This window comes from Saccostrea cucullata, unplaced genomic scaffold (assembly GCF_032062105.1).
Source record: "Saccostrea cucullata isolate Sc308-1 unplaced genomic scaffold, CSIRO_AGI_Scuc_v1 ctg3318, whole genome shotgun sequence".
Lineage (NCBI taxonomy): Eukaryota > Metazoa > Mollusca > Bivalvia > Ostreida > Ostreidae > Saccostrea > Saccostrea cuccullata.
Genome location: NW_026933254.1, coordinates 22,974 through 36,496, shown reverse-complemented (window position 1 = coordinate 36,496; position 13,523 = coordinate 22,974). Strand labels below are relative to the sequence as shown.

Here is a 13,523-nt window from a genome sequence, read left to right as displayed (position 1 = left end):
ATCCTGGAATGTCGCATTCAAATGTTTAATGTCACAGGATATATTAATTAACAGATAAATATAAGAATTCAGTTTCTAGTTGTTTCATGAAAGAATCAATTAATTGGTTTGCGGCTGATTTTTGACGCTTGCGTCAATATGTTTCTTGTATTTCCTTGTTTTGAAATATTTTCCCTCTCTCACCCCTATTCCTTGCATCAAACAAGTTATTGCCAGTGTATTCGCCATTATGTAGGCAGCCACCTGTTGACTCTGCACTTGGTCAATGTTTGTTTCACAATTTCTGGTGTCAGAAGCATGCACATGTCTTGTGTCAGATTTCACTGGATATTCTCAAGCAATTTTAGTAGTGGTGTTTCGATTATCGCCGACATCGCCGAATCTATCGCTGAAACCCAACCGATTTCGATTAATCGGATTGAAATTTGAGATCGATTAATTGGTAAAACCTGTAAATGTACAAGTTTACAAAGAACGAACTGTTGTTGACACGAATAGTCGAATACACTAGCTACATTGGCAAAGATGGCGGCGCCCTGTGTCGCAGACAACGAGGACAACCAGCGAGAAATACTTCCCTACCCCGGCACTAAATCGAAGTCTGCCGACGAAACAAAACTTAGACATGCAGGGCCGTCAAATTTGGACCGAATATCGGACCCATTCCCAATGGCACAAAGTGCTAGATTTTCCCAATTTCATACTTAAAAATTCCCCAAAACGTGTTTTCTTGTTTATATCACCTAATTTTCCACACATGCATCCTTTATTTGATCCATTTAGCAGTAATGCATGGTTGATTTTAATCTGCAACATCCCTGTCATGATCGTTTATTTCTAACTCGAATTTCCTCTGTCATGGAATAGAGATCTATAGATAGGTCATACGTAGATTGGGTTGGAGAACTTATTTACATTATTTAACAAGGATAACCATTATGAGTTAGTTCATAAAATAAATAAATATATTTTTAAGTGAATTATAAGTTAAAATAAACTCTTGGATACTATCTATTTCATTTGCATGTGTTAAATGTCCAGAAAAAAAGAAATAAATTGTAGATCTAGGCAATTTTATGATATTACCTTTAAAAGGAAAATTTTAAATAGTAACTTAATAATTTCAATAAAATTATTCTTTATAATCTAAATTTTTGATTTATTTAAGATGCAATTAAACAGTAAGAAATACCCCCCCCCCCCCCCACATTTTTCAGTCTCTGTATTAGTGAAAATTTAAAAAAAATGCCTGCCTAGTAAGTAAATGTTTGATCTGTTAAATATAGATTTTATCAGACCTTATGACTGATGTCCTGTAAATTTTGGCTTTTCAAGTATACTTTTCAAAGTGATAAATGGCTTTCATTATTAAATATTTTGCTTGGAAAGGGGGGGGTGTTAATTCATGAAAGTATGTTTAAAATTTTCCCAATTTGACAAAAATGTTGAGGATTTTTCCCAAACGGTACTGTGACAGCCCTGACATGTCAAGAGCCGTTTGCAAACTCTGCAGGCGAACGTACGCCAATAAAGGTACTACATCGACTTTACGCTCTGTCGTCCTTGGTAAGAAGTTTGGGAAAACGCTATACACGCCCCTTTTTTTCACCAGGTTGTTATGTATTTTGTTAGTTACAAGTAGTTAGTACTAGTTACTAGTTAGTAGTTACCTTGTTATTGTAATTGCCAAATTTCATGTTAATAAGTTGTTAGTTACATTGAATAGTAAAAAAATAAACATTTTATAGAGTCATATATCCTTTATTTCACATATGTTTGAAAATAAATATGGAAACCGATTAATTCGATTAATCACTAAAATCGGACTCCGATTATTAACCGATAATCGGTTTAAGATTTTTTCCGATTATACAACACTAAATTTTAGAAATAACGATGGCAGACATTTTCTACGATACTTTGCATCTGTTGACAATATCCACAACTATGCGGAGATTTCTCCGACACTAACCTCTGCTTTGAGATTTCGACGAACATGCTCTGTTTAACAGTGGAAAGTGAATGGTAAAAGAACGTTCTCAAATCGATATTGTTTCAAAATTTCCAGAACTTATCATTAGCGAAGATCATGATTTGCTATACTGAATAATGCTATGAATAATGAATAATGAATAATGCTATGTTGATAAAACAAACCGAAATAGATGGTGTGATGTCATAGATTAAAGGATCACATGAAAAAGTTAATTTTTGCTTCATAAATTTTAAAAGCCTTTTGAAACTTAAAAATAAGGTGTGTAACTTGCAAATGTTTTCCCTTATATATTTCTGCATAAAATCATTATGGATCAAGAGGTCAAAGTAGTGCATGAATAATCTAGCTAGGTCACTACTTTTTCTATGTGCTCAAACTAACCGACTTGTGCTGAAACACACATATTAGATATAATGAAAACATAATTTAGGCATAAAAAATAAACATATCTGTATTTTGTTATCTGTAGTTTTATTCATTCATTTTCTAAAAAATATAACATTAATGGTGTGGGGAAAATGATTCAGGTAAGACAGGCTTGTAAACAGAATAATATTTATGGATGGTCATCGAAACGAGGTGTTCTTGATAATTACAATCGCAATTTGTCAAAGGAGTTAATTCAGTTAAATTTATTTCTGACTTTCTTACAAGCCTTGATCAAAACCGCAAACGCAGTATCACAGACCTTTCGTGTTTAGTCCATTCATGGATCACTGTCAAATTTAACTCCTTGTGCTTCTATGTCCGTTTTGTTCCATAAAAAGAACTTAAAAGAACTTAGAAGTTAAAATAGCTTTCCTATATAATGTTGGAGGAAAATCATATTGCTTTTGAATCTGATTCTGTGATAGAAATTCCCCTGAAAATGCCTAAGTTGACTCTAACTCAACTTTTGATCGCTTTGTTTCCAAATTTCCAACCGCTCTGCGACTTTAACAGAAGTGGTACTATTCCGCCAAGCTTCAATCATTTTTTTTCAATTGTACAAGTGAATTTTCTTTTCTGTTTCACTTTATTATAATAAAAAAGGGTTGTCTTGTCAAAGGAAGTGTCATATTTATTTATCATTATAATCTAATACTTGCAACATTGTTGTACTATTTTTAGGTCACCTGAGTAAACTCAGGTGACCTATTGCTATCTGTTTTCGTCCGTCGTCGTGCGTCATGTGTTAACATTTGAACATTTTCAGCTTCTTCTCTGCAACCACTGAACCAATTTCAACCAAATTTGGCACAAAGTATCTATGGGTGAAGGGGAACAAAAATTGTGAATTTCATGATCCCTGCCCCCCTGGGGCCTGAGGGGTGGGGCCAAAACCACTAAAATTAATGCAATCTTTAAAAATCTTCTTCTTTACTCCTGGACATCAAGTAGTCAAACTATTTGCATGATTGTAATCAGCATTGAGTCCTCTACCAAAATTGTGAAATTCATGGCCCTGGGGTCAGGGGTTCTAGTGCTAGGGCAGGGCTAAATAAGTATATAGTGAAAATGCATTATTTCTTTGAAAATCTTCCTCTCTGCTCCTGAGTATTAAATAAACCAACTAAGTACATAGTATGATAAGCAAGAGTGCCTCTACCAAAATTGTGAATTTTATGGCCCCAGGGTCAGGGGTTCTGGTGTTAGGGTGGGGCTTTATATAATAGTGAAAATACATGATTTCTTTGAAAATCTTCTTCTCTGCACCTAGGTATTAAATAAACCAACTAAGTACATAGTTATGATGAGCAAGAGTGCCTCTACCAAAATTGTGAATTTTATGGCCCCAGGGTCAATGGTTCTGGTGTTGGGGGGTGGGGCTCTATTGATTATATAGTGAAAATACATGATTTCTTTGAAAATCTTCTTCTCTGCTCCTAGATATTAAATAAACTAACTATGTGCATAGTTATGATGAGCAAGATTGCCACTACCAAAATTGTGAATTTTATGGCCCCATCGTCAAGGGTTCTGGTGTTGGGGGGCTCTATTGATTATATAGTGAAAATACATGAATTCTTTGAAAATCTTCTTCTCTGCTCCTAGGTATTAAATAAACTAACTAAGTGCATAGTTATGATGACCAAGAGTGCCTCAACCAAAATTGTGAATTTTATGGCCCCAGGGTCAAGTGTTCTGGTGTTGGGGGGGGGGGCTCTATTGATTATATAGTGAAAATACATGATTTCTTTGAAAATCTTCTTCTCTGCTCCTGGGTATTAAATAAACCAACTAAGTGCATAGTTATGATGAGCAAGAGTGCCTCAACCAAAATTGTGAATTTTATGGTCCCAGGGTCAGGGGTTCTGGTGTTAGGGCGGCGCTCTATAGATTATATAGTAAAAATACATGAATTCTTTGAAAATCTTCTTCTCTGCTCCTGGGAATTAAATAAACTAACTAAGTACATAGTTATGATGAGTAAGAATGCCTCTTCTAAAATTATGAATTTTTTGGCCCCAGGATCTGGGGTTCTGGTGTTAGGGTGGGGCTCTATTGATTATATAGTGAAAATACATTAAATCTTTGAATTTTTTTTTCTCTATCTCTGGGTATGAAGCAAATGAACTACCTATATAGTTATGATGAGCAAGGGCCCTAATCTTGCAGAATTGTGAATTTCAAGGCCCCAGGGTCAGGGGTGGGGGGGGGGGCTTTACTTATATACTGAAAATGAATTAATTGTTTGAAATATGCTCCTTTGTATTTATAAAACATTTATTTATTTTTTGATAGGAATTTTAAGGGTGCCTTTTAAAAATTTGTGCAATGTGTGGACCTAATGTCAGGGGTTTATGTCACATTGTTAGGGGCACTACTGATTATTGCTGAATATTACTGATTAGTTGGAGTGCATTTTTGTTCCCCTACCCTGCGTATGGGTATTCAGTAACCAAGCTAAGCAACTGCTAAATGTAGTTATGATGATCAATGGTGCCTCTTTCAAAATTGTGAATGCCATATAGCATCTGGCTTAAAACATGAATCAAATTCAATACACTGTAACTGGGAAGTTGTTGCATAATGCTCAGGTGACCTATAAGGCCCCTGGGCCTCTTGTTTTGTTACGTCATCTTGATCGAAGCGGCTTTCTAGGTCATCACAAAAGAGAAAGTATGGAGCATTGTTATTGTCATAATTTGTAAGAAATGTAAATATAAGAAATAAGGTATCATTTTTGGATGTATATCGGGATATAAATACGGGTTGGTACGTGATCAAATCTTCCATAAAGCCCTTCAGGCTAATAAGCAATAAACATATGTAATGATTTTGTTGCAATAAATAAACACAATAATGCAGTTGGTTTGGTCAAGCATTTTAGATAGCACGTGTGGTGGAATTGTTTGTAAACAACCATACCATAGGTAATCTTGTAAATTGAAATAAATAAAGTATGTTTTATTTTTATAATTAGGGACACACTGTTGATGTATTCAAATTATGAACCTGCGAAAATTGTTCAAAGACTGTTTATAGCAGAAAGAAAATAATTTATATTTGAACTTTGAAATTTCTTTTTTTGATTCTTGTAATCATGATGAGTTATTATATGATAAATGCATAACTACCTATTTTATAAGGAAATATACTGATTTTTGTGTTTAAAGCAACACAAATTTAAACATAATTCATTTACTTTTTTATTCAAATATTATTTGATATATGACTATTAGTACAAAAATTCAAATTATTGATATCTTTCTATATAAAAGAACATGTCAGCTCGACGCCTTTGTGGCCTTTCCGGCCTTTGGTTTTATTGTTATATCCATTATTTGCCATTTATACAAAGGCAGTCGGTTAAGATATAATTATTAACTTTCATGGTTTTTAGTTAACTTAATATGGTTTATACATAGTCAGTAAATTCTATCACTTATAAACCATATTGGGTCAACTACAAACCATGAAATGAATATTATCATGAAACATGAAATGATATTGTGTTATTTGATATGATATCCTATCATGTAATATGATATTGTATCAAATCATATTTACATTGCAGGTCATCCCAAAACATGGTTTGGACTTTTTGACATAGTGATTGGAAAAACTTTGAGCCATCGAGAGAGAAATAAGAGAAGAAAAACTGAAACTGAAGTACACATAGCAGCTACTGTAATTCCTGAGGAGCCTGTTGAAGAGTCTGAGTCATTACTTGAAAGTTCAGAAGATAACCTCTCACAAATTGAGGTTAAGTTTGAAAGCCTTCATAAGTTTTTTTCACAGATTGCCTCTCAAAGCATAGTTTTTTCATTCTATCAGAAAAAATGCAATTCAGCTGTTAGTATTGTGCCATCCATTGCAGTGAGCAAAACTCATGTGCAGTTTCATTTTTATGACTGTGAGAAGGACCTTTATTTTTTGAGTCGGGAAATGCCATTGTTTTCTGAGGATGACAATGAATTACTTCTGGAAACCGTTATTGCAACATGGTTAGTCTTAAACTATAGACATCTGTTGTCTGGACCTACAGAGGGAATGGTTAAGGGTGAAAAGTTTGGTTTTCATTCAAATGTTTCAGATGAAGTATTGAATCTGTACAGAAATGAAATCAAAATGGGTATAACTAAGATTAAAACTGAACATTTGGATCTTAAGAGTGGATTGTATTATCAGGGTGTTATTGTGGATGCAAGTGACACCTTAAAACGGAAAAAGAATATGAAAATGCAGCAGAGTTGAAAATTAAAAATTTTCAACTCTGCTGCATTTTCGAGTGAACTTTTCTGATCACCCATTGTCTGTTATCGGTCCGTAAAATTTTTCCACTGGGTCTGCTTTTAAAATTTTGTTTCAACTTGGGGTTCGAATTTACTTGGGATTTGTTTTTTGGGTCACTGAATGCACTGAAGTGTGAAGCAGGCCTGTCTTTTATCTTGCCATCTTACTGCCTGTAATTCCTGCCCCTTTTATATTCAAATACGCATGTAGCGTCTGCTTTCAGGGGCATACTTCTGATTGGGGTTTACTATCTGTGTTCACTCTGGTTTTATTTTTACCCCTGGACTAATACTGGGGCCCCAAGAGAGGTCCAAAGTTTGACATAAAAATATCTAGAGAGAATGTTTAAAAATGTTATTTTCAAGAACTACAATGCTACAGTTTGTGAGATAACTATGCAAGAATCCTCAAAAAGTGTAGATTCTAAATTGTTAAAATAGTGACTCTTGGACTAATACTGGGGCCCAAGTGGGGTTCAAAGTTAAACATTAAAAAAAAAAGGGAAAATTAAAAAAATCTTCTTCTCAGGAACTACAATGCTACAACGCAAGCATTCTTAGGAAAGGTAGATTCTAAATTGTTAAAATAGTGACCCCATGACTAGTAATTCAATGTTTAACCTCGAAATATATTGGGAAAATATTTAAAAACTGAAATAAAATTATTAAATGAACTGTTGTTCAAGTGAGCGATGTGGCTCAAAGCTCCCAGATGGTGTGTCCTTGGGAAGAGGGTGTGCAGTGACCTTGAACCTTGAATAAATTTAAACTTTTGGGAAAAATATTGTATAGCTATCTTAAGCTTAATCGTACCATTTAGTAATGTCAATGAATTATGGATATGCAGTGACTGTTGGATCAAATTTCGTTATTCTGTGGGTAGAACAAAACAAGCAAAACTTTTTTCAGTGAAAAGAGTCTCTTTCAAAATAAACTTTTTGTACTTTGCAGTTATATGTCCTTTGCTAAAAGCGGGGCCAATTTGAGATTGTAAGTATTAACGATGTCTAGTTACTTTATATATTTTTTACATTTGGAAAATTAAAATTTTTAAAAAGTTAAATAGATACATTATATTTATGTACATGAGCGTAAAAAGAGAGTAAAATTTACTAAATGGACATTATTTCTTATTCTTATTTCATTTTCTTATTGTTTATATTAACATCTTTCTTTAACTAATTAATAAACTGATTATGAAATTCACTAAATTACTGTAAATGTACAAAAGTACGTTAGCTAAAAGAAACAGCCAAATCGTCTTCTGTGAGACTTTGAGTCTGGCATCGTCATTATTATTTCGTGCAGTCCGGGATTTTACTTAGGTCGCGGTAGGTTCAGACCAATCGATAAACAGGGCGTGTCAATTTCAGTCCTGTCACTTTCAGCCGCTTTAGATTTCGACCAATTGATAAATGGGGCGTGTAGATTTCAGTCTGGCTGTTTCTTTAGAGCTATGAATAAACTATAAGTTTCCGTAAGAAATAGAGGAAATTATGCTTGGTAGATGTAAATATAGAGCTATGAATTAACGATAAGTTTCCGTAAGAAATAGAGGGAACCATACACGGTAGAAGTAAAAATTTAAACAAATGCTTCTTTGATGATTCATTCGGGATATGAAGGTAGTGATCATTGCAGAAAAAGTTACATAACACTCTAACACGGGTTATGTATTTTTTCTGCAATGATCTCTACCTTCTTAACCCAAATGAATCATCAAAGAAAGCATTTTAATGTTTATATTAACATATTTCCTTTAAGTAACTAATAAACTGATTATGAAAAGTTAGTAAAACTCAATGAATTAATTAAATGTAAATAAGTACGTTAGCTTAAAGAAACGGCCAAATAGGGCGTATATATCAATTTCAGACCTGCCAGTTTCAGCCGCTGAAGATTTCGACCAATCGATTAAATTGGGCGTTTAGATTTCAGACTGGCTGTTTCTACAGAGCTATGAATTAACTGTAAGTTTCCGTGAGAAATAGAGGAATTAATACTTGGTAGATGTAAATATTTCGCTATGAAAATGCCACAGGCATACAAACTTATACATTGTACTGCATTTATGAACAATTGTTCATAAAATCGGATGCTATATGAAATTTTTCAAATTAGATTTAAAATGTTGGACACTTATAGCATATACGAGGGGCGTTCAATAAATAATGTCATCAGGGCTCGGAAAGAAACAAAAATCGCTTTTCTATGATTTTGTCTTAATGATTTAACTAAAATATTCTCTTTTAATTAAAAGACATGTCCGTAACATTTTTATTCAATTTCTAATTGTTTTTAGAACACAGTTTTGAGTATGACCCTTCGTATACTGGAAAATGGCAGATCCTTTGATTTGCTGTACTTGTTTTTTTCTTTCTGAAAGGTGTTTTCCTAAGTTTTGGAAATGAAACAAGTCAAAGATTGAAAGATCTGGCGAATATTGTTGATGTGACAAAACATTAACTTTCTGTTTACGCCAAAATTCCTTTTCTCTTCATGCCCTGTGGGTTTGGACGCTGTTAGGAAGAAATTTAATGTAGTGAATTCCATATTCTGTTTCTTTCCTCTCATAAACCTTTCAATTTTTTGGCAAATATTTTGCTTACTAGACTCCTCCAGATATTGAACTGCCTCCCTATATATGTATTTGAACAACAAAATCCCTAATATTTAAGAAAATAGCGTATAAAACTGTTTTTGTGTTCTTGCAAATTTTTGATCTTCTTAGGCCTTTGCAGTTTTGTCAAGTACATCTTATTCTAAATTTGTTTTGAAGGTTTAACGCAGAATGGATTGAAGTTTCATGATCTGTTTAAATTTCAGAAAAACGTGGATAAGAACAATTTTTTATTTTTTAATAATAATTATTTAGATTTTCTACACGCTCTCGTTTTCACTATATTTATAAATATATGGTGACATTTGAGTATTAAACTTTTTTACCATCAAATGTTTCTTTAAAACAGTGTGGACTACCCCCGATATGATGTCTATCAAATTTGCTATGTAACTTAAAGTCAATAAAATGTAATATGTGATAATTTGTTGAATTATCGCTAATATACATCGGTTGATGTATGACCTTGTTGACAAGGAGGGTACCCATTTTTAATGCCCATTATATAATTTTTGTTAATTGAAATCCACCTGTTCATGTATGTATGAAACAGAAATAAGTTGCTGTAAATTTCACATATTTCGGTTAATATATTTTTGATTAATTAACAAGTTTTACAGCCCTTTAATGACGCGTTCAATTTTACTCTAATTTACTGATTCTTGACCATTCAATTTTAACGCAGTGTCTCGAGTAGCCCTTGTTTTCCAACTTCCCACAATGAAATTATGCGATGAAAAGTGGTCACATAAACTGTTATCAATTTGTTAAAGATTTAATAATTAGAAAAAGTCAAGCTTAATGTCATATAATTTCTATGTTGTATGTCATGGAGCTGATGACATTATTTATTGAACGCCCCTCGTAAATTAAAACAAGCAACAGAAAGATGAGACATCCCATTATTCCATTATATATAGTTAAGCACAAAAAATATGGTTAGTTTCAGTTCATGTGTGAGCACAAGAGCAGTCGGCTTACGCCTGTTCTAGAATGAAATTTATTTAAAATACAAAGCGCGGTGCTTTCTTAACAATTGTTGCCATCTAGCTGATACCAGATACAGAAGTTTTAATGTGTTCCGCACAAGAGTAGGGAAACTATTTAGGTCTCACAACACTATTTTTCCGAAGGTTCACGTCAAAACATGGCTGAGACAAAATAATTCCCGAATTCCCCTTCGTTTTAAGGGGTTTTCCGCCAGCGACAGGCACTGTACTTTTTATGAGATGAAAAACAAGATATGTGCAAAAAAACGACGGCATCCTAACATCCAGAAATGTCTTAAACTTATTAGAACCTTGAATTGTTACTGGGTTCTATTAAGACATGTCTGGATGTTAGGATGCCATCGTTTTTTGGGGTTTTTTTTGCACTGGTAAGGGTAGACCACATGTAGGTGACCCTGATAATTTCCCAAGGGTAGAGACCTTTGATTTTTTCCAAGCCCGATGTTATGAGTTCCAATTTTATTATTTACAGAAGTTACAGCAAATGCATAGATGATATAATCTAGACATGATACCATCATCATATTTTTACAGAGAAAGTGAAAGGCCCCTAATAGTTGACCCTCTGAAATTTTGCCCCAAGGGTAGAGAGCTTCAAGTTTTAAGTTCCCATTATATTATATAGATATGTTACAGTAGGCAGACGTTATTCAAAGTAATCAAATCATGCGCGGTGGTGGGCTGAATTTTTACAAAGGAATAAATAGAGAAAATGTCTTTCAAACCTTTTTTCTAAAAATGTGAAGCAACAAAAAGTTTTCCATAAGGAAAAATTAACGCTCTTTTCATAAAAAAAAAAAAATATGTCTCAGCAAAACTTCAATATTTCAAGAATATGTATAATGCAAAACAAAAGTATTATTACTGCTTTTCCAGTTTTTTGAAATGTATGTCAGTGAACAGAAATGTTGTGACCAGTAGATGTCTACCGTTGTCTTTTGGTGTTTTGTTTTTTTTTTTTGAAAAATATTTTGTTGAATGAGAAATGTACAAACGTGATTTATAAATGTATTAAAAAGCAATAAAGTTCCCACTTCAATTTACAAATGGAATGAAGAGCTGTCTCTACATGGACTTAATTGTTTACTGTATACAAGATGTGTTTAAAGTTTGTTTTAAATTTACTTTTGATTCCTCACTACAATGACCTTCATTGAATTCTCCCTGAATGTTACTACTTAAAAAAATTAAAATCAAAACTGATACCTGTTGTAGATTTTGTTGTACTGAAAATAGAAATTATACCGCATGTGTTTGTAATGTGTGAAAAAATATTACCTCTGTGGAGGAAATTTAGCTTGCAAAAATGTACACAACAACCTCGAATATAGAGCTCGTTTTAATGTTGTATAGTTGATATGCCATGAAATGGGGACAACAAAGTAATATATTGTGTTGCAAACAGGATATTTTTTTTTCAGGCGGCCCTGAATATTACATTTGTAAATTGTTACGGATTAAGTTAAAATTTTTAAGCATTGTTTTATATTGTGTCAAATAGCTTGCATCCACACATATTTATTATAAAATCAATGCATATTACTAGATGTAATTCAGATAAAATATTTTTGGATTTTAGTGTTTGTTGTGGTCAATAGATGAACAATTTAAGGTTTTAATTTTTTGTAATTTTTCATGATCTCATTGTTATTGAATTAAGAATTTACCATATACCTTTGATTGGCTGTGTTTTAAAAAATATTTATGAATAAATTTAATGAATTGCTTATTTACATTATCTGAGACATATTTCAATTTTCCAATTGACATTGGCAGTGTTGTAAATTAATAAATCTGTATCAAGAATAAATCCACTTTCATCACTTGATTTGGCTTTTAAGATCATTTGAGTCAACAGAGTATCACATGCTCTCTTAATTTGTCTGTTCCAGTACATTGTCTTTAATTTGTGTTAAGATTTTAACATTTACGATACATGTCAATTTTCTTCGTAAGGATTATTATAACAATAGTATTGTATTAGTATAATTTTGTACCCTAATGATCAAAACCTTCAATAGAACATTAAAATACCAATTGTTAATACACTGTGATGCCATTCGGAAGATATGGCATAACAAAGATCAAGATTAACAAAATGTTGAAGCTTTAATTGTGTATTTACTATTCAGTTAAAATATGGACAGTAAGCTTGCAAATAATACACACAATAACATATTGAATACTTTTAATTGATGGTACATTTTCAAAGTCCAGATAAAAAGAACAAAACTTTTTTTTCTATGTGTTTGATAATTTAATAGTGGGTTTGAATCCATTTTAGTAAATTCATGGAGAGCAATGCAAATTAAAGTTTAATTTTTAGATCACCTGAACTGATTTATTGAAAATTTGTTCATATTTTTCAAAAATCTTCTTCTCAAAAACCATATGACCTGAAAAGCTGGAAGCATTCTCAAGTAGTGTGGATTCAAATTTGTTCAACTCGTGATCCCTGGGGGTAGGGTTGGGCCACAATGGGGTTGATGGAATTTTTACATTGGAATATATTGAGATAAATCTTTAAAAACTTTCTCCTAAAAAACCATTTGACCAGAAAAGCTGAATAGATTAAAGTTTGTTCAAATCATGATCCTTTGGGACTGGTTGGAGCCATAATGGGGAAGGGGTCGAATTTTTACATGGAAATATATAGAATAAAATGTTTAGTCTTCTCGGAAACCGATCGGCCACAAAACTGAAACTGCTGTGGAAGCATCCTCATGTAGTGTAGTTTATAGTTTGTTATTCATGATCTCCTGTGATCGAGTGGAGCCACAATGAAGGATCCAATTTTTACACAGGAAAATATAGAATAAAGTCTTTAAATATCTTCTTCTAAAAATAATGTGGAGTGCCTAGACGAGCAGTAAGTTTAGTGAAAGCAACCTTATATAGTGTAGATTCAAATCATCAAAATCTTCAGGAGAAGGGTGAGGCCCTATTGGGGCTCCAATTTTACAAAGGAAAACATTTTAAATTATTATTTTAAAAAATCAAATGTTTTATTCCATGGTTATACTAATATGGAAGCAATCTGACAAATTGTTAATTCTCTAAAATTGTTTAGATTTTGATCCCTGGAAAAATCAATGGCCGCACAAGAGATTTAATGTTTGATCTATGTTTATATCTTATATATAAAGAATTGTGTAAGATTTCATGAGAAATGCAATGCT

General features: G+C 32.8%; 1 protein-coding gene across 3 annotated transcripts in view; it reads left to right on the top strand.

Moving 5' to 3' along the window:
* Nucleotides 1–13,523, top strand: part of LOC134237785 (uncharacterized) — a 33,032-nt gene that overhangs the window by 17,451 nt on the left and 2,058 nt on the right. Inside the window, exons 3-6 of one of the 3 annotated variants that reach the window (XM_062719928.1) lie at nucleotides 5,997–6,426; nucleotides 7,666–7,704; nucleotides 8,590–8,607; nucleotides 9,020–12,172. In XM_062719928.1, the coding sequence (XP_062575912.1) occupies nucleotides 5,997–6,426; nucleotides 7,666–7,704; nucleotides 8,590–8,607; nucleotides 9,020–9,029 (497 nt within the window). In that variant the 3' untranslated portion in view covers nucleotides 9,030–12,172. Of the gene's footprint in view, nucleotides 1–5,996; nucleotides 12,173–13,523 lie in introns of those variants that run through there. The other 2 variants (XM_062719927.1, XM_062719926.1) reach the window with 2 other exon arrangements.